Raw genomic sequence first — 20424 nt, 5'->3', positions numbered from 1 at the left:
CCCGCGAGTCGGACCGAAAAAAAATAAGTAGCCCAACAAGGGGAGGAGCCGACATAAAACTGAGGGGCAGAGGGTAACCCAAGGCAAAGCTGGACAAAGCCTCGTTACGCCACGTCACTAGCCCGCTACGCCACCGACTTGCTAGAACAGCAGCAAGCGGAAGCGATAGCTGCCATGGGTGATGGGGAGACCGAGACACTGACCATGGTACGCGGCCGCACCCCAGTTGCGCCATCACCACCCCACATCCACGTCGTTGAGCAGCATCAAGCCAGCACCACGTAGATCCTGGTTGCACAGGTGCAGAGGCGGCATCACTCCGACACTAGCAGCGAGGAGAGCTGCCGTGCCACCGTGTAGCCGAGCCGCCACACGCTGCTACACCGTGGCCGCACCGTCACGCCACGTTCAGGCCACAGTGCCACAAGACCACCACGAGCGCGGCGGCGACAACCCCTACGTGGCACAGCGCCGAACCGTAGCACCCGACCAGAGACCTTCTCGATCTTCATCGGTGACGAACTCCACACGTGGGAGTGGATCTCGGCTACCACCGGCCGGATCAACGGCCGCCACGCTGAAAAAATGAAAGGGAGGGAGGGGAGGCCTTCGCCGACCGACAAGGATCGAGTGGCAGAGTGGTTAGAGGTAGTGTTTCGCCCCTCGCGTCGCCCCGCAAGGAGGTGCCAAGGGTTCAAAATTTTGTATTTTCCTAATTAGATGCTCTGAGTTGGAACTTTTTCTTTTGTTGATCTTGCCTGGTTTGCCTAATTGCATCTTGCAAGATTTGGTTAATCCTAACGACTGTGGTTACTAGGAGTACTCCTATTACATTTCATGGCAGGTGGTGGCCACTGGCCAAGGGCTAGAGCTTCGCCCACGTCTGTGCGGCCGCCACGGTCCAAGTGTTCTTCACTCCTCGACAGCCACACAGCCTGACGGCTGCCTGCGCTGCATCTCTCTTTCGCCACTTCGTGTCTCGAGTCCAACGGCGAAGGAGACGACGATGGCGCCGTCTGCCTCCTTGCTCCAGGCTTCCACGGCCTGCGCCCCAGTCTTCTCGCCGCTCCAGTCCCGACGTCAGCCCGCGCCGCCACTGCTCCACCTCCGCGGCTCCCCCCACCTTCGCCGCCGCGGCGTCTCACTCGCCGCTTCCTCGGCCGCGTCGCCGGAAGTCCAGAAGGAGCCCTCGCCCTCGCCGCAGGAGTCCCCTTTGTCGGTGAGTACCACAGGATGACAGGAGTTGTTGTTACCTTACTCGCACCTTTAGTTTTGGTGTTTATCCCCCCCCCCCCCACCCCCACTGTCTCCTGTATATCTGCCGCATAAATTTCTAGTCCTTTTCTATAGCTTTAGTGATGAATTGCTTGAATAATCCTCACAAAAAATTGCTTTTCTACAGTCCCAATGATAAAGCTGCAGCTGTCAGCATATCTATACCACTTAGCATAGCATTTGGGAGTATGCCACCTAATTTTCTGAAATTAGGAATACACCACTCTAGTTTCATGGTGCTTTGTGACATACCATTTTTAACTCTAGTGTTCCTTTTTTATGGAACTAGTAAAAACCTGTTTGGTGATGTGTGTTTAGCGCAGGCTGTTGCGGACAGTGTGAAGTTGCTCAAGGAGGCGGCCAAAACAAAGAAGGTACCTGCACCGGAGGTTCTCTCGGCATTGTCCAAGATCAAGAAGGCAAAGCTCGACACATCGACATTCTTTGAGACACTCGGTGGGACAGAGTCTCCGGGCAGAACATGGATGCTCATCTTCACTGCTAAGGTGAGGATTGAGTTACCGATATGTTGATGAGTGTCATGGATTAAGTCTCGGTTTGATGGCTGATTAAATAAGTTTAATGTCTGTTTAGGGTCGGCTGGAGAAAGGGCAGTATTTCCCAGTGACTGCGGTCCAGCGCTTCGATGCCGCGGTGAGCTTCTTATTCTGGCTCCTCACGTTGATGTTATGATACGATGGAGTAGTTCGGATAAACAATTATGCTTGAGATGTTATGATATGATGGAGTACTTGAGTTGCCCTGCTAGAAAACCTGACAATTGTTATGGCTGTTCGAACCATTTCTTGTTTGACACTGTAAGCATCTTATTTCATGGCTATTGGACTGGGTATCGATACCTCTTCACATCTTTTTTTTTTGTGGGTATGCATCATATGCTCACGTTCCTGTCAGAAGTAAGCAATTCAGCAACGTGCCCACCATTGCGCTTGCGCAATGCTCAGTTGAGCTTAAGCACTACTGATATCCTGAGTTCCTGATGCACGATCTCAATAGCAAGACATCTAACCGGCCAGAATCACTGAGACATGTTTTAAACTGCTAAAAACATTATGCTTAAACCAACATGACTGTATGTGCTTAAGTGCAACTGAAATTTGCAGTGTACTGTTGTGGTCCATTATAAATTTTCTTGTTCGCAGCTTTCCAAACCCGTATTGAATCAATGTCTAATTTTGCAATCCTCATTATCTCCAGGGAAAAAGGATCGAGAATGGTGTGTATTTGGGCCCCATTGGGTGCTTAACCTTTGAAGGGAGGCTATCATGGAAAAAGAAAATACTTGCATTCATCTTCGAGCGGGTTCGCATAAAGGTCGGACCATTTGGTCCCCTGGAAATCGGCCTCGGAAGCGGTGATGATGGCAGGGAACCCAGCACAAAGGACCCATTCTTTGTATGGTTCTATGTTGATGAGGAAATCGCTGTCGCGCAAGGCAGAGGCGGGGGAGTAGCTTACTGGTGCAGATGTCAGCGCGTCCCCTGAAGTTTCAGTTCGCTTCAGTCATTGTTGTATAAGGTCTGGAATCTCTCTCTGTAGTTTGTATAGCTAATGTTCATCGGTACATATGGGCTTTGTTTGGAAAAGGAAAAAAGAAAAAGAAAAAAGAGGTGCAAATGATGAAATATTGAAATGATACACTTGTGTTTTTGCTGATAACTTTGCCCTATTGTCTTAGAGTACAATCCCAAACGAGTTGAATGCAGATGAAAGAATGCATACGAGCATACCTCAGTGACCACTCACTTTGCTTTGCTCAATCGCACGTTTGTCTTCTGTGGAAACATCAAAGTCTAGCAATGCCTCTGCACTGTTGTTTTTCCCTGGTTTCTTGACAGACCATATTTTTTGTTCTTGATCTGGTGCATGCTTCTTCATCCTTGCATGCAGATGGTCAAAATTGGACCATCACATGCCTGGAAATATGTATCCCACCTACAAAAAACTACATGAAAACATGGTTTAATGTGATTGGGAGCTGTTAGCATCATGAAAGTTCACAGCGCCGTCGGTGGTTGGAACTAGGAGTAGGAGGGCAGTTTACTGGCAAAAATTCAAAAATAGATAATATACACATTGTATATTACAAAAATAGGTAATATGTAGCCATATTTGTAAATATAATATATGTATTCGACACATCAGATGTTAAATACGGAACTGTGCATTGTATTCGGCACATAAGTACTGTATTCGGCATGAGCTTGCTTTCCCGAAGAAAGAAGCTAGAAGTATAGTGCCGTACGTGTGTGTTTATATTTTTTATTTAAATTTCTATTTTATTTGAAAGTACAAAAGTAGTCCAAAATTTTTAAGTGTTTTCATAAGCAAACTAGAGCTCACTAGCAACCTGTTTTAACCTCTCAATAGACCAGACTGATTTGTATTGTGTATTTGTGAAAAATAGATGAACAAATATCGATACTTGAAATCAACGGTGACAGTTATTTAAAAACGGAGGAAGTATTGATCAGTGAACTTTTCGGAAGCTACTTGGAACGACGAGCAGTTGCCCAGCTTCTATTGATCAGTTGAGGCAGGCTGCTTTTCTTGTTTATCACGAGTCTCTACTTGCTGCTTTGTTCTGGAAATGTCCAGTTGGAGACGTTTTTTATTATGTGAACTGCAGGTAAAAATCTAAAAATAGATAATATGTGTATTACATATTAAAAAATAGATAATATGTAGCTATATTTACAAATATAGTATATGTATTCGGCAATTTTTTTATCAAAATGTGTTTTCAATAACTCATATACTGAATATTGTATTGTGCATCGTATTACGGTACCGTACACCATATTTGACACTTTATATATTGAATACAGCTATTTTCGATACCTCATATATCAAATACAGTGTATAATATCATATTCAATATCTCATGTACCAAATACGGTCACTCGTTGTTGTGCTACGCTCACGTGCCCAAAGAAAGAAGCTAGAAGCACAGTGTTGTACGTTTGTTTATGTTTTCTATTTAACTCTCGATTTTATTTATAAGTATAAAGTAGTCTAAAATATTTAAACATTTTCATTACCAAATTAAAGCTTATTAGCAATACATTTTAATTGATTTATCCGAAAAGTATGAGCCAATATTTAATTAAAATTCTCCAAATAAGCCTACTTGTATAAATTCTAGCAATTTTTAATGTCTCAAATAAATTCTAAAAAATCTAGAAAAAATTCACTAATATTATTTTCATGTGTTGTACTAATTTATAAAAATATTTCCAACCCTGGTTTATTTGGTGAAAAAAAGAATTCCTTTATAATACTCCATTTATATGCATTTTTATCATTTCATGTGATTTTTTCTTTTTAATTCAATTTGATGCTTCTTAAGTGAACTCATTTTTTTAACTAATAACCTAGGGTTGAAAACATTTTTATAAATTGTAAATCACATGAGACAAATATTAGTGACTTTTTTTCTAGATTTTTGAGAATTTATTTGAGGCATTAAAAATTGCTAGAATTTATACAAGTAAGTTTATTTGACTTTACGTGCTTAAATATTTTAAAAATTATTATTAATCAAAGTTACATTAACAGTATCAATTATTTAAAAACGGACTTAGTAGAAGTTAGGAAAAAAACCTAACATCATATTTGGTCGAGTGTTATCCTATAGGTGTTAAAGTCTAACTCAAATTTAGATATTCGATTCGGTAAATATAATCTGAACATGCAAAATACAATTCAAAATCCGCCATATCTAACTAAAAAAGTTAGACACATCTGGGAGCTTTGACTGATCGACTTCCTTGCCGTTTCTCTCATGGTCTGCTATAAATTGACTGTTAGGCTCTGTTCATTTCTTCCCAATTGGCGTCTGAACCACTTGGCGCTCCGTGACGGCCCAACGCCTCCACTCCCTTGCCGCCGCCGGCGATCACTCGCACCACCGCCTCCACAGAAAGATGACGACGGAGGGCGCTCCGGAGAGGGCTGCGGGCACCACCAGGCTCGCCTACTTCGATGACATGTGGGCCCTCCGCTCCCCCGCCACCGTCCTCGCCGTCCACCAGGTCTCCCCTTTTCCCCTCTTCTCCGCGTCAGGGTCACAGCAGCACACGAACATGAACTAAGACGCCGTAGGTTTCAGACCCTAGGCCGGGCCCTGGCTAAGGTAAGCTCCTGGTGTCTGCAGGAGGAGGGCGGCCGGCGAGCGGTGGTGCTGGACGCCACGGTCTTCCACCCGCAGGGCGGCGGCCAGCCAGCGGACACCGGCGCCATATCCGCCGCTGGCGCTAGGTTCCTCGTCGACGATGTGCGGGCAAAGGATGGAGTGGTGAGGACCCGATGGTTTTCATGATCCGCAAAAGAAGATGCTAACTTCTTCAAGGGAGTGTTGGAGGATTGTTGATTTTTTTTTTGGTCGGCCATGCGAGGCTCATCTCGTGATTGCTATCCAGGTTTTCCACTATGGAAGATTTGAGGGTGCTGGAGAAGGATGCAAGGATGAATTCAACGAAGGGGAAAGCGTTAGCTTGGAAGTCGACGCAGAACGGCGTACGTTGAATTCCAGGTGTGGGTGGTGCATGATGCGTATGGAAAAATCCGAATGAAAGCTTCCCTTATGTTCGTGTTCTATTTTGCACAAGATTTAGCTTCGTGGAGCTGAGTTTTTAGTTTACTCAAATGGCTAAGGCGAAATCCTATATCTATCAGTTAAATACCACCCATTTATCGGCCATATTTGCAACCACAATCAACTGGTTAAGATACTTAAAGCTAACATTTATTCATTGCTGGCATCCTGGCCTGATAGATGATCCATACTTGTTATGACTTCAGCTTGTATTTCCACAAGTCCTTGTGATCAGCACCCAAGAAGGTCACTGTAATTAGCAGTTTCAATCAGATTAAGGCCATCCATTTATGCATATTTGTAGAAATGATATTGTATTGGCACCCAAGAAGGTCATTGCAATTAGCAGTTTAGCTTTTTTCACTCTGTTTTTGTCTGATCAAAATTAATTCCAAGCATATTAATCTTTACTTCTCATTATGCTGTTTGTGTAATGCTGCAGGCTTCATTCTGCAGGCCATTTGTTGGACATCTGTATGCGTAATGTAGGCCTGTCTCATCTGGAACCTGGGAAAGGCTATCATTTTCCTGATGGGTGTGGCTTACTTTTCTTGAACGCTCTTTACTTTTGCTCTTTGTATCAATCCAACCATCGTTCATTTAAGTTTGATTTGCTAACTACTGGCACTTTTAGTGCATGTTAGCTTTTACTATCTTAGTTGGACTGGACTCCAATTGTAAACAATTTTTATGTGTCTGTGTTCACTATAGAGCTTTTGTTGAATATAAAGGAGTTGTTCCACCAGATCAGTTACAAGATAAGCAAAATGAGCTAGAAAGAGAAGCTAATAAGCTAATTTCGGAAGGAGCCAAGGTAGAGAAACAAGCTGTATTCAAATACATATTATACATTCTGTTGTCTTTAATTGTTTACCCTTGATGCAGGTGTTAGCTTCCGTTTTTCCTTATGATGAGGCAGCTCAATTATGTGGTGGTTATCTGCCTAGCTACATTTCAAAGGTTAGTTGTGGACTTCTTTTAGCTGTATTGTCTTTGCTTGTACTAAATTTACACTCCCTTAACATCATTGATAATTTTTGTACATTTGATTTGAATGACTTGTCACTGATTAATATTCCATTACTTCCTTCTCAACAGTTGCAGAAATATTTTGTATCTCTGGATTTATTTACATTTGTTACTGTCTGATATATGGCAAAAACAATGCAAAAGTTGTGGACTTCTTTTAGCCGTATTGTCTTTGCTTGTATTAAATTTACATTCCCTTAACGTCATCGATAGTTTTTGTATATTTGATTTGAATGACTTGTCACTGATTAATGTTCCATTACTTCCTTCTCAACAGTTGCAGAAATATTTTGTATCTCTGGATTTATTTACATTTGTAACTGTCTGATATATGGCAAAAACAACGCAAAAGCATGAGTGATAACATCTAACATATGTAAAATGTGAAAATTCTGTTTGTGAGCCTATCTTGAATTATCAAAGAAATCTAGTGTCAATATTCAAGATGTTATCTGAGATGGTATTGTTGTCATATTGTTCCAAGTTTTATGCTGCATTATTACATCAATCCTAATTTAATGGTGGCCCTACAGTTCTTTTTTGAGGGGAGTGGCTCTACAATTGTGTATGTCATCAACATTTGTTCGTGGCCTAATGTTTTTTACCTCAGGATAGCACCCCTCGAATTGTGAAATTTGGTGATTACCCTGGTTGTCCTTGTGGTGGTACTCATGTTGCGGACATCTCAATCATCAATAGCCTAAAGGTAATTATCGTTTTTTATGTTAGTCCCACAAGGTGGATTTCTCAGACTTATCCAAATTCCCTGCAGACCTAACCAGTAACCACAAGCCATAGAAACTTTGACGAAGTACAAAGACAGGCACAGTACAGTGGCTTCTGTATAGCTGAACTTGAAATTTAATGAAACATCAAATAACTCCTTTTGATGCTGATCATTTGGATCACGCGAATGATGGTTTTGACATTTGAGTGGTGGCCATGGAAGTTAAACATTTAGATGTGTTAGTCAATGTGTATTGTATCATTCTAGTGTGTAAGATCAACTTTGATGTATGTTTACTTGATCTGACATTGTTTTGTGCATGCCAAATTATGCAGCATGAAAACCATCTAGGCGTATAAAGTTCGCAGTATTAGTGTACTATCGTGCTTTCACTTGCTTATCCAAGGACCGGTTCTCGACCTGGCACAAAGTTGGTTTTCTTGGGGCATTTCAAGGCTAGAAAGCATGATTTCATTTGTTGTGCAAAAATCTAAGTGGAAATTAGCACGTTTACCTTGATGTTTTTTCTGGTCAGATGCTTGTTTGACATTTTGCTTTGCGTCCCATGTTATGTCTTGGACTTAGGTTGATCTCATCTGCTGTGCTTCAGGTGACAAATATACGAGTCAAGAAAGGCCTCACCAAAGTCTCTTACAGCATCAGCACATGATTTTTCATGCACTTCTCACTCTTGGAACTGAACTTGTCAGAGAAATGAATGGGAAAAGATTAAGTGATTCAGAAGGCTGATATCAGTGGCTTCATAAATTTACCTGTATTGGTTAATACTCTGAAAATTTGTGGTTAGCTCTTTGATGGAAACATCTCCTCTTGTATCCTGTGTCTGTCATAGCAGAGCAGCAGTTCTGCTTTCTCATGTATCACATACCTATGAAATTGTAATAAAATTACCAGATTTCCCTTCGTCCAAGTTTTCAAAATTAGGGTCTAATTTTCTTCTCTAATCTATACTCCTATAAAATACACGAGTTATGATAGATCTAATCGATCTCTATCGCCCACCTGATCAAGCGGACACCGTGCAAATTTGGACCCCATTTCTCCTTTTAAAAATACATTTAATCTCCTATTATTTGTATTACGTACCTAACGTCTAATATTTGCCTTTCATATATTCAAAAAATACATTTAATCTTCTATTATTTACCTTCCATATCTACACGTCTAATATTTACCTTCTATATATTCATCGTCGGGTTTCTCCAGAGGATACACCGTCTCCCGCACTTTCGTCTACAATGTCGGCTTTCTGGAGAGGGTGTGCAACGACCTACACGTCGCCTTCACCGTCGTCTACTATGGAGGTCGCTTCTGTCGTGCTATCTTTACATTATTATACTATATGAGAATTATTTTCATCCCCTCACAAATCGGTCGTCATTTTGATCCTCACAGTGTTGCTATGGACGAGCAACTTTGGATGATACGATCCGCCCTTTTTCCTGTCAAGTACTCATCATTCTCCTCTCCCCTAAAATTACATGACCATGTTATGCTATATTCTTTTACTTTTTTAGGTTGCTATATTTTGAATTGATTCCATGTGTATAACCATGTGTGTGAAACATATGTATAGTTGTTAGTCTGAATGGCAGTGCAGTTGTTGGCACCAAAATAAGAGAAAAAGGAATGCAAAGGGAAAACTTGTGATAGTTTGGTACCTAGGCCCCTATTTCTTTCTTTATTTTATTTTCGGCAAAAATGAAAAAATAGACAACATATGCTCGTGCATTTGCTAAAATAGACAACATACCGACGTATTTATAAATCTAGCATATGTATTCGGCAGCTCAAATACTAAAAATCCGATTTCGGAATCTCAAAAACCGAAAAAAGATAGGCACAACCGTATTGGGCACCTGGCCCATGCCAGCAATCGTAAATTCTCAAAAATCACGATTTATTTTTTAAAAAATGGTCCAATTGAGATGCCGAATATGGCCTGTGACAGCAATTGTAAATTCTCAAAAATCATGATTTATTTTTTAAAAAATAGTCCAACAATTGTAACTCATTTTAATTGGTTTGATCTAAAAAGCCCGAGCCAATATTTAATTAAAATTCTCCAAATAAGCCAACTTTATAAAATCTAGGAATATTTATTGCCTCAAATAAATTCTAAAAAATGTAGAAAAAATCACTAATATTCTTCTCATGTGATGTACTAATTTATTAAAATGTTTATGCCGGTTTATTAAAATGTTTATACCTGTCCATTCACACACTGATGAAAAATCTCATATCAAATGTAAGATTTATCAGTGTATGTAATCTCTATACCGGTTTATTTGGTCTTCACAACTATTAATGTTCAATAATTTAGAATTTGTATCCTTCCAACTTAATTCACTGCAAAATTACCTTACATAATTCTTTCCAACAAGGTTTAATATTAATATGAAATGATAAAAATTACATATAAATAGAATATTACAAATGCTTAATATTAATATGACAACCAAGGATTTGTGCATGTTAAATTATTTTTATTCACATTGAATTAATAAGAGTATCACATGAAATGATAAAAGTACATATAAGTGGAGCATTAAAAAAAATTCACTTTTTCACCAAATACATATAGGGTTGAAAACATTTTAATAAATTAGTATATCACATGAGAAGAGTATTAGTAATTTTTTCTACATTTTTGAGAATTTATTTGAGGCAATAAATATTCTTAGATTTTATAAAGTTGGGTTATTTGGAAAATTTTAATTAAATATTGGCTCAGTCTTTAGATCAAATCAATTAAAATGGGTTACAATTGTTAGACTATTTTTTTAAAAAAACAAATTATCATTTTTGAGAATTTACAATTGCTTGCACAGGCCGTATTCGGCACCTAATATATCATTGTTGCTCATATTCGACACCTCAGGTACCAAATACGGATCATTTTTTCGTTTTTTGAGATTTCTAAGTTGGATTTTTGGTATGTGAGCTGCCAAATACAGATGCTAGATTTACAAATACATTGATCTGTAGTTTATTTTAGCAAATATATGAACATATGTTGTCCATTTTTGCATTTTTGCCTTTTATTTTCTTATTTTTCGCTGCAAATTCCAAAACCTTATCCCAAACTCGTCTTCTTCCTCTCGCTTATATTTGGCAACCACAGCCCGCTCCCGCGGCCACTCCTCTTCCTGCCCCCTCTCCTCTCCAACCCGATGGCCCTAACGCTGCAATGGCCGCTCCAACTCCAGCTCCAGGCGCGGCCTCCCGCACTCGCCGCGGCCCACCGCCGCCGCCGCATCCTCCTCCTCCCCGTCCGCCGCGCCCCGCCGCTCCGGGCTCGCTGCTGCGCCGGCGCCGGGGCCGGCACGGGGAAGGTGCAGGCGGCGGCGAGGAGGGCCTACCCGTACGACGAGATCGAGCCGAGGTGGCAGACGCACTGGGAGGAGAACCGCACGTTCCGCACCCCAGACATCGGCGACGGCCTCGACACCTCCAAGCCTAAGTGCTACATCCTCGACATGTTCCCCTACCCCAGGTGCCCTATTCATGTATCCGGACCGCGCGAATTTGTGTGCTTCAATTGTTCGAGTTCATCACGACTTCTTCGTTAGCGCTATGTATTGGTAACAGTGCAACTGTGTAATTGCGCCATGCTTGGTCTGAATTCATGAATTAGGGTACTAGGAATCGGCAATTTGGCTTATCTAGTAACCTGAAGCCATCCAGCATCACATTGCTCGTTACACGTTACTTGTTGTTTACATGATTTTGCAAAATTGATGTGCAGTGGGGCTGGGTTGCATGTTGGACACCCACTTGGATACACGGCCACTGACATTCTGTCGAGATTCAAGCGCATGAAAGGCTTCAATGTTTTGCATCCGATGGGATGGGATGCATTTGGTCTTCCTGCTGAGCAGTACGCTATTGAGGTTGTTTAGACCTTCCCTGGATGTTCTCATTTAGCTAATTCTTCTCTGAGAGTTATGATGTGCTACTATTATTATCTGACTGATGTACTCTGTGCACAGACAGGAACCCACCCTAAGATTACCACTGAAAGGAACATTGAACGCTTCCGCACACAGGTAATATACTCCACGTATACATGTCTTTGCTGTGCATTTTGCTTCTAGCATTTAGTATATATCATGATAGCAAGTAAACAGCGGTCTCATGCTTATTTATGCATTCCTAATTAGATATGATTTGCACTTTCCACTAGGTTGCAAAAAAAAAAAAAAGACAGTGTGAGTCATTCACTGCGTTAGTCTATGCTAAAAGGGTGCCCTGATGTTTGAGCCACACTATGAATATAGCAAAATTAATGTGTTGATAAGATATTGGTAGTGTTCTAGAGCAATACAACCATGCATGCAGGTGTTAAGATGTAAAAATAGTAACCTGTGTAACTCTTTTGTAGAAAATTCCTTTTTTTTTTGGTAATCCTTGTAGGGTGCTTCTTTGTATAGCCTCCATCATGCATATTGCATGTATTAGAGCCTGAAAATTATTGATGCAGTATTGAAGCAATGTTTGATTTGTATCAACTATGCAGTTGAGCAGTTCGCAAATAATGCGCTACTTCCTTTTTATTTGAGAAAACTAAAGAATTTCTATGTCATTCCATTTAGAGAAAAAAGTACAAAAAAGTGTTAATCTACCACTTCATTCGTAATTACCGTGAACCATGGATGAAATGTTGATGTGCCTACTGTAAGAGAAGTTAAAACATTATTCATTATATTTTGATTACCTGTAGTTCATTAGAAAGATGTTTTCTCATTTTGCAGCTTAAATCGTTAGGTTTTTCATATGACTGGGATCGTGAAATCTCTACGACAGAGCCAACTTACTATAAGTGGACACAATGGATTTTCGTTCAACTATTGAAAAGAGGACTGGCTTATCAGGTCAGAATTACTAGTTCCTGTCATGCTTGTTGAACCTTAAGTTACAAATATAATTCTCATTTGTTATACTTCCTGTTTCGCACTTCCCTCATTTCAAGTGATCAACCACTTTGTACTATTCACTCTTAGGATTCTGTTTTTATGTTCTTAGTGTTGTATTTGTGGCTTTCAATGATTTTTAGGCTGGCATTGATATCTTACAATCAGGCCGAGGTACCGGTCAATTGGTGCCCTGCTCTTGGAACTGTCCTGGCGAATGAAGAAGTAGTAGATGGTGTGAGTGAACGTGGTGGTTATCCTGTTATACGAAAGGTATGTTGTAGAATCTGCGGAACTGTTTCTGCTGCGAGTGTAGCTTTTCCTTTTAAGCTATGTTCAGCCTTGTCAATGCATGGTTGCAAAGCACCTATCTGCTGAAAAGGCATATTACAGTTATCCATTTTCCTCTCTGTTGTATAGCCAATGCGTCAGTGGATGCTGAAGATAACATCTTATGCTGATCGACTTCTTGAAGATTTGAATGATCTTGATTGGCCTGATAGCATCAAAGAAATGCAAAGAAATTGGATAGGGAGATCGAAAGGTGCTGAGCTTGAATTTTCTGCAGTTGACCAGGAAGGACATGACCTAGGTGCCAATTTGTTAGTTTACACAACAAGGCCTGACACAATTTTTGGTGCAACGTGTGTACTCTGAATTCTCTTTCTTTAACCTTGTGCATATTACTACAGTTTGTTGACCCAGATGGACAATATAGAGCTGACCTTTTGTGCTGCAGATATCTTGTTGTGGCACCTGAGCATGATTTGTTGTCATCTCTAACATCTGAGGAACAACGAGTACACGTATGCCCTTTTGCCCTTATCAACTAAGCATCATCAACCTTTGAAGTAAATTGTGGACTAATTGGAAAAAGAAACAGGTAGAGGAATACAAAGAACTTGCAGCAAGAAAGAGTGAACTAGAAAGAACTGATCTTCAGAAGGAAAAAACGGGTGTTTTCAGTGGTTCTTATGCTAAGAACCCAGCAACTGGGGAAATCATTCCAATATGGGTTGCAGATTATGTTTTAGGAAGGTTTGTCAATATATGTCTCTCTGTATATTCTGATGTTGTGTTGTGCAATACAATTGTTATCTTCATCTTCTTCTAAAGAAAATATAAATCAAATGCTGGAAACTCAATGAAAGAATGACTAGTTTGGTAAAGAACTGTGTTTTAACATCTAAATAGTAAACATTTTATGCTTCTTGTTGTAATATTAAAGGCAAGAATCTTGCTACATGATAGAATTTGTTTACTTCAGTTCTCCATGAATATTCTTTTCAATATTGGTTGGTATCGTTTCTTTTTTTTTCATAAAACTTGTTTTTGTTATTTAGATACATGTAAGATACCTGATCAACTGGAAAAATATTGTTGCTACTCATAAAATTGATCAATGAATTATGGGACTTATCTCTGTAAATTTAAGAAATAACTGGGAAAAATAAATAAAAAAAATTGTAGACTAGTCTTAGTTTTTTAATTTGTCTTTGACTGTTTGCGCTCTCTAATTTTTAACTGCCTTGTTGCAGCTATGGCACCGGGGCTATAATGGCAGTGCCTGCACATGACTCCCGTGACCATGAATTCGCCATGAAATATGAACTTCCAATCATTAAGGTTGTAAGTCCGCCCAATGGCAATTGTGATCCAGTGGAGGCATATGCAGATGATGGTATCATGATAAACTCATCCAACTCTTCATCTGGATTAGATATTAACGGAATTCTTTCCCAAGATGCTGCTATGAAAGTTATTGAGTGGGTAGAGAGTAATGGTTTTGGAAAGAAAAAGGTGCTTTCATCCTACTTCACCATATAATAATGTTGTGCATACTACTTTCATGAGGGTTTAATTGAGCAGAATCAACTACCAGGTAAACTACAAGCTTCGAGATTGGCTTTTTGCCAGACAGCGCTATTGGGGGGAGCCTTTTCCTGTTATTTACCTTGATGATACCAATGAAATGGTGCCTCTTTCAGAAAATGAGTTGCCTCTAACTCTTCCTGAATTGGATGACTTCACTCCCACTGGTACTGGGGAGCCGCCTTTGACCAAAGCAACAAATTGGGTATGAGTATAAGCTGTTTGATACTGAGAAATATTGTCCTTTGTGCAATGCTAATAGATCAGTGGAAATCTAAAATAATCGTAATGGAAGAAAAGGGAATCAAATCAGAAAGTCAAACGGGGAAGGGGAGTACAGAGCCATGGTTGCTTGAGATGTAGAAGGGTGGAAGAAAGAGGCAACCATTGTTTGAGTTAGATAGGAGTCCCCATAAAAGAATATTTGCACAAAAGTTAAGAAAAGGAAGTTTGCAAAGGAAAAAAAAATGATATTATATTTTTATTTTGTGAATCCCAAAATTGCATTAGAAAATGTATAACTTGCAAACAGAAGACTTGTAGAGCCTAGTTCCCAAAAGTTGCATTTCATCTCTGTTATTTTGCCCATCCTGCATCATTCATCACCGTGTCGTTTAGTTAGCCAGAAAGAAATTGGTTGATGTTAACATTGATTGTTTGAAGCTACAAAAAACATCAGCCTACCGGTGTCATGAAATTTAATTAAACTACTGCTTGTCAGTAAAAGTTTGCCTCTTTCTCTGTTGGCAAAATTTGCATTTAAGTTTCTTTTACCCTTGCCTATACCGAGCACACCTATTTAACTGTTTTACTGCCTTTTCAGGTTAGAACCATCGATCCTTTATCTGGGAAGCCTGCAAGAAGAGAAACAAGCACCATGCCACAATGGGCTGGATCATGCTGGTAACTTCTGTCGTAATCTAATGGCTGTATCTATAATAATCTAGTGAGTGCTTGGAGAAGTTTTATTTTATAATAGGAACTTTTTTGCAATGTACATACTGGCTCATGGAAGAGTGCATTAATTGCCAACATCATCCTCTCATTTGAAAAGCTCTGTCCCCAAATCGTTGAAACATGTACTTTCTGGTTTTTGAGTGGCTTGTAAACCCTTATATCTTTTATGGTGTTAAATGATTATTTCAGGTACTATTTGAGATTCATGGATCCCAAAAATTCCAGTATTTTGGTTGATAAGGCTAAAGAAAGGTACATCCTTGTTTCATGTGTGATCTCCATTAAGGGGTGTGCTGTATGGTGAAACTAACTATTTTTTCTGTTTTTGATATCATACAGGTATTGGGGTCCAGTTGACATCTATGTTGGTGGTGCTGAACATTCTGTCTTGCACTTGCTTTATGCGAGATTTTGGCATAAGGTTCTATTTTTTGTTAAAATACAAACTTTTAACCCTTCTTGAATTTCATTAAAGGCGATAAATTTGCTATCTATTGTGCCAATCTATGCAGACCTTGTAGCTTAATTTGTTGATATCTTGTTATGAGTGCTAACATCTTTGCAATACTATTTGGTTTTGCTGGTTGAAGATGAGTAGGGTTTTTGGTGCATGAAGTCCTGAAAACAACCATGAAGCCTGAATTGTCTATTTTTGAAGTTATACAATGTAGAGCAGAAATTTGGCTCCTGTTAGCCAAATTTCGCTGTTCTCACGAAATCTAGGGACCAGTGGTTGCTATCTGCTTTCCAATTGTTTTTCTCCCTTATTCTACCATACACTATTATTGTTTGGCCTTCCCTATTCTAACTAAATGGTGTTTCTTAGGTTCTGTATGATATGGGCATAGTCTCCACTAAAGAGCCCTTCAAGTGCCTGATAAATCAAGGATTAATACTAGGAGAAGTAGGTGACACTGCTTTCTGTCAGAATTTCCACATGTTAGCCAATGATTTCAATTGCTCCTAATAAATGCTGTAACAGGTTGAGTATACTGCATATAGACACAACGAAGGCAGATGGGTTTCTGCAGACTCGAACTCAAGTTTGATTGATTGCTACCAAGAAAAAGTACCTGCAGATAAGGTCTGCTCTGGTACTTGTATTCGCTATTCAATTGGTGTGATAAAAGGTTGGAGTTTGATTTTTGTCTGCTTCAATTTTTGCAAGGTTACAAAAGTTGGAGATCATTATGTGCTAAAGGATGATCCAAACATTCGTCTAAATGCCCGTGCCTACAAAATGAGTAAAAGTCGAGGGAATGTCATCAACCCTGATGATGTGGTTTCAGAATATGGTGCTGATTCTCTTCGCTTATATGAAATGTTCATGGGGCCATTAAGGTGTGTATAATTATTTACAGATGAAAATGCAACTGTTTATAGAAAGCTAACGAGATATTTGATACTTACAGAGATTCAAAAACATGGAGCACCGGGGGAATTGAAGGTGTGCATCGGTTTCTGGGAAGGACTTGGAGACTCATAGTTGGCCCACCATTACCTGATGGATCATATAATGATGGTACCATGACTACTGGAGATGAACCAACCTTGGATCAGCTTCGAGTTCTTCACAAATGTATTGCAAGGGTAGGTCACAATTGCCACCATGGTCAGTTAACATTCTTTTCACTCATGCACTCTGAATTGTAAACCATGCAAAATGTTGAGCGTATTAGCTATTTGTTTTGGGAACTTCTAATGTAATCAAATCAATCTAATCTCTAACAAGAAACTAATCAAGCTATTTAGGAAATAGATGAACTTGGTGATGAAGAAAATTTCCTCCACTTTGCAACACTGTCACGTTTACTGTTCACGTGAATAGTGTGCATGCACGGTAACTCCTGGCCATAGCACTAATGTCCTCCAACTTCCAAGTACACAATAAGATAGAAAATCAACATTCAGGTTGCTGTGTGGGAGTAAAGGATATGCACTAATTCATCCCATAACTCATGCAACCTGCCATTTTAGTTATTTTAAAGTTATTAGACCTTAATATGGAGGTGGACTAGTTTTATACTTCTTTATCAGTTGCCATTTGAAAAGCTCCCATGCACAAGTGGTATTGACACAAACAGATTCTGTCGTTACATATGGCTCTGCATTCCTATTTCAAGTTTTTATTATCAGAATCTTCAGTGTGGTCCTGCTGCAGAACATGGTTATTCGGTGATCATTTTTTTCGTCCAATTTGTGCTGTTGTGATTGACTGATTGTGGTTGATGTCAACTCTGACTATTATTTGGTTTGTAGGTCTCAGAGGAAATTCAAGAAACAAGATTTAACACTGCAATTTCTGCAATGATGGAGTTTGTGAATGCTGCATACAAGGTGGAGCCAAACTTTTCAAAATTTGACTACGAATATTAGAAAATATATCTGGATTGATCGAGTGAAAGTAGAATTAATATACCTATCACCATGTATGTCTGTTATGCTCTATATTTTACTATTTTTACCAGAAATAGAAATTACTAGTCAAAGTTTCTTCTATTAGATCACGCCATGCCCAAAATGACCTGCATTTATATATAGAGGGAGCATAAAAGTGTATATTCGATGATTTATAAAAGAACTTATAACTTGATGCAACTCTTATTTTCTCTTACAGTGGGAAACGCAACCAAAGTCTGTTATTGAATCCTTTGTTCTGCTGCTTTCACCCTTTGCACCACACTTGGCTGAGGAGCTTTGGTTCCGCCTTGGACACTCACAATCATTGGCCTATGAACACTTTCCAGAGGTAAGCTTAAATCTACCCTGCTTCGGCGCATCATCTCCTTGTTGCTAAGTGACATACGTTGTTGATTCAAGATTTAGTCAGAAAGTGTGAACTGCTTGTGCAGCAATGGATTGCTAGGCACCAAAACAACCTAATTTGAATAAGCATAAACAGCAATGGCTTGCCCATGGGTGTGAAATCTTGTGTTTTGTGGCAAATCAGAAAACTTTACTGAGCTGTTTCTTTCTTGCCTAGGCAAAAAGTGAGTACCTGGAGGAATCAAAGCTTGTACTCCCCGTCCAAATCAATGGGAAGACCAGGGGTACAATCCTTGTTGACAAAGCGTGTTCTGAGGATGATGCATTCCAAATAGCAGCCTCAGATGAGAAACTCTCCAAATATTTTGCTGGAAAGGGCATCCGGAAGAGAATTTATGTGCCTGGAAGGATCTTGAATGTTATCCTAGATCAACAAAAGGCAAGGACCTGATAATTGCTCTTGCTTTTCCGTTGACCTTGCTAAGAATCCTTGAGGAGTAGTTGGTAGAGATTATGGAGACTTAACAAATCTGTAAATTCTGATCCTTTTATAACATTTGCAGTTACTGCAAATTTGTGGAATCATGATTTATTTGCAAGGAACCTTTTTTGTCCTCTTGGAATACAATTTCCATTGGAGATCAGAAGAAGCTTTTTAATAAAGTGAAATTCAAGGTTACTCTTGTTGGGAATGCTAAAACTTAAAAGTACTGTTGCACCAAACAGTCTAACACAATATGCTATCTATTTTCATTACTAGTGCGAACCGAACAATAGCTCGGTTGGTAGGCTCGAATCCGGGTGCTCTCAAGTCATGTGAGTATCTCTTTAAAGAGTTCGGTACTCCCTTCTCTTAAAATAAAGTTAAGGGATGTCTTCTCTCTGTGGTTAAGTTTTTTTTTATTACTAGTTTATGAGATTCAGTTCTTCGGTCCATATGTTGCTTCAGATGTTGGCAAGGAGGATTTGACTATGAGCAGAATCCTCCATATAGTTCTTCACTAACAAAGGATTGGACTACCTAACTGGAACCAGGTTAACAAATTCGTCGGTTACCGCTCAAAATTCATGGTAACCAACCTTAACGTTCCGCTCCGATAATATAAACAGATCGGTTACTGAATTTGAATTAAAAAAAATCAGAAAAAAATTCTAAAAAAACTAGAGACAATTCTAAGAACTTTTGCGAATTTTTTTCTTTCAAAAATATTGTTGTTTGCATCACATTCCATAGGGAGGAAGTTTGAAAAAAAAGGAAAAATTTGAAGCGCGCAACTCATTTGTTAACTCATGTTAAGAAAAAGCCTAACATACAAACACATATTTTTCTTGTGCAGGATGTATCTTAAGAGGATCTTTAAAATTGGTTTCAATTTGGTTAGAATTTTATTAATTTCTCCATGATTTTTACAAAGTTCAGAGGCATAAAATGAATATGTTAAGAAACAACACTGTAATTAACTTTTTCATGTCTACCATTATTTTTTCTACATAAAGTATATTATAAGTAAACTAATAAAAGTAGCTTCACTAATTTTAGAGGTGTGATGATTTAGTTATGAATTAATCTAGTTACAATATATTTATATAATCCTACATATTACAATAACTATTCCATGAGTTTTTGTATTTTTAAAAGACATAAATCATGTACAAATACTAACAAAATTGGTTTCATGATTCGGATTAGCAAAGAGTAAACTATACATTTAACTTGCTTTAGCAAATATATTTTCTTATAGAAAATATTCAACTTTTTTTATAAGTATAAATACTTTTATCTTGTAGATCATGTTACAAGAAAACCAACAAAAAAATATTTTACTTGATTTGAAGCTAAGATGAATTAGTTATTGATTTTACAAGGCTGAACTATTTTTTTTGGTTTTTTTAACATCACTAAAATTCGAGAAAACCGCTCGATAAATCGCTAAAACTGAACATTACCGATAAAACTGAGCGGTTACTGACAATACGGAAAATACACTCGATAAATCGACGAAACCGCTCGGTAACCGGTGCAAACCGAGCGGTTACCGTTCGGTCGATTCGGTCCGAATTCTCGCCAAATTTTAAATTTGACCGAGTAAATTTTGAGCGAATTCTTGTCGAATTTCGAGCAGTCATCGTGACAACCGCGATTTTTCGGTTACCGCCGGATATCGGTTTTTGTGCTCCAAACAGTTTTGTAAACCTTGACCGGAACCAGACTCTTCAGTCTAACACCTAACAACCACTGATGTTGA

General features: G+C 39.1%; 3 protein-coding genes across 6 annotated transcripts; all 3 read left to right on the top strand.

The window, feature by feature from the left end:
* Positions 1 to 861: 861 nt before the first annotated feature.
* LOC133895527 (uncharacterized) lies at positions 862 to 2949 on the top strand. Of its 2 annotated transcripts, none has more exons than XM_062335925.1 (4): positions 862 to 1219; positions 1599 to 1781; positions 1870 to 1929; positions 2494 to 2949. In XM_062335925.1, exons 1-4 carry the CDS (start codon positions 1007 to 1009, stop codon positions 2779 to 2781), a joined length of 744 nt encoding a protein of 247 aa, XP_062191909.1. In that variant the 5' UTR covers positions 862 to 1006; the 3' UTR covers positions 2782 to 2949. The 2 variants fall into 2 exon arrangements, with proteins under 2 accessions (XP_062191909.1, XP_062191918.1); XM_062335934.1 differs by having other exon boundaries at positions 942 to 1219; positions 1594 to 1781.
* Positions 2950 to 5104: 2155 nt separating this feature from the next.
* LOC133895511 (uncharacterized) lies at positions 5105 to 8573 on the top strand. Of its 3 annotated transcripts, none has more exons than XR_009905619.1 (8): positions 5105 to 5330; positions 5408 to 5593; positions 5718 to 5830; positions 6336 to 6428; positions 6605 to 6707; positions 6779 to 6853; positions 7456 to 7628; positions 8260 to 8573. XR_009905619.1 is itself a non-coding variant. In XM_062335902.1 (8 exons), the coding sequence occupies exons 1-8, from the start codon at positions 5223 to 5225 to the stop codon at positions 8317 to 8319; spliced, it is 834 nt and encodes a 277-aa protein (XP_062191886.1). In that variant the 5' UTR covers positions 5105 to 5222; the 3' UTR covers positions 8320 to 8573. The 3 variants fall into 3 exon arrangements, 2 of the variants coding, with proteins under 2 accessions (XP_062191886.1, XP_062191896.1); XM_062335902.1 differs by having other exon boundaries at positions 7533 to 7628; XM_062335912.1 differs by having other exon boundaries at positions 5106 to 5330; positions 5453 to 5593; positions 7533 to 7628.
* Positions 8574 to 10775: 2202 nt separating this feature from the next.
* Positions 10776 to 18857, top strand: LOC133895507 (leucine--tRNA ligase, chloroplastic/mitochondrial). Its single transcript, XM_062335890.1, has 20 exons — positions 10776 to 11166; positions 11419 to 11563; positions 11663 to 11719; positions 12425 to 12544; positions 12752 to 12856; positions 13004 to 13227; positions 13323 to 13389; positions 13467 to 13621; positions 14122 to 14383; positions 14466 to 14660; positions 15279 to 15358; positions 15602 to 15664; positions 15752 to 15833; positions 16239 to 16316; positions 16395 to 16496; positions 16581 to 16753; positions 16825 to 17002; positions 17672 to 17749; positions 18030 to 18161; positions 18396 to 18857. Exons 1-20 carry the CDS (start codon positions 10844 to 10846, stop codon positions 18627 to 18629), a joined length of 2853 nt encoding a protein of 950 aa, XP_062191874.1. The 5' UTR covers positions 10776 to 10843; the 3' UTR covers positions 18630 to 18857.
* Positions 18858 to 20424: the final 1567 nt, after the last annotated feature.

Source organism: Phragmites australis, chromosome 2, assembly GCF_958298935.1.
Source record: "Phragmites australis chromosome 2, lpPhrAust1.1, whole genome shotgun sequence".
Classification (NCBI taxonomy): domain Eukaryota; kingdom Viridiplantae; phylum Streptophyta; class Magnoliopsida; order Poales; family Poaceae; genus Phragmites; species Phragmites australis.
The sequence above is the reverse complement of the archived record's forward strand: the minus strand, read 5'-3'. Positions and strand labels throughout refer to the sequence as shown.

Coding starts and splice junctions, on each gene's coding strand:
- LOC133895527 (XM_062335925.1), top strand. CDS start 1,007: ATGGCGCCGTCTGCCTCCTTGCTCCAGGCTTCCACGGCCTGCGCCCCA. Junction 1,220..1,598: donor CGCAGGAGTCCCCTTTGTCG/GTGAGTACCACA, acceptor TGTTTAGCGCAG/GCTGTTGCGGACAGTGTGAA. Junction 1,782..1,869: donor TGCTCATCTTCACTGCTAAG/GTGAGGATTGAG, acceptor ATGTCTGTTTAG/GGTCGGCTGGAGAAAGGGCA.
- LOC133895507 (XM_062335890.1), top strand. CDS start 10,844: ATGGCCCTAACGCTGCAATGGCCGCTCCAACTCCAGCTCCAGGCGCGG. Junction 13,390..13,466: donor CTGAGGAACAACGAGTACAC/GTATGCCCTTTT, acceptor AAAAAGAAACAG/GTAGAGGAATACAAAGAACT. Junction 15,665..15,751: donor GTTGATAAGGCTAAAGAAAG/GTACATCCTTGT, acceptor GATATCATACAG/GTATTGGGGTCCAGTTGACA.
- LOC133895511 (XM_062335902.1), top strand. CDS start 5,223: ATGACGACGGAGGGCGCTCCGGAGAGGGCTGCGGGCACCACCAGGCTC. Junction 5,831..6,335: donor CGGCGTACGTTGAATTCCAG/GTGTGGGTGGTG, acceptor GTAATGCTGCAG/GCTTCATTCTGCAGGCCATT. Junction 6,854..7,532: donor TGCCTAGCTACATTTCAAAG/GTTAGTTGTGGA, acceptor TTTTTACCTCAG/GATAGCACCCCTCGAATTGT.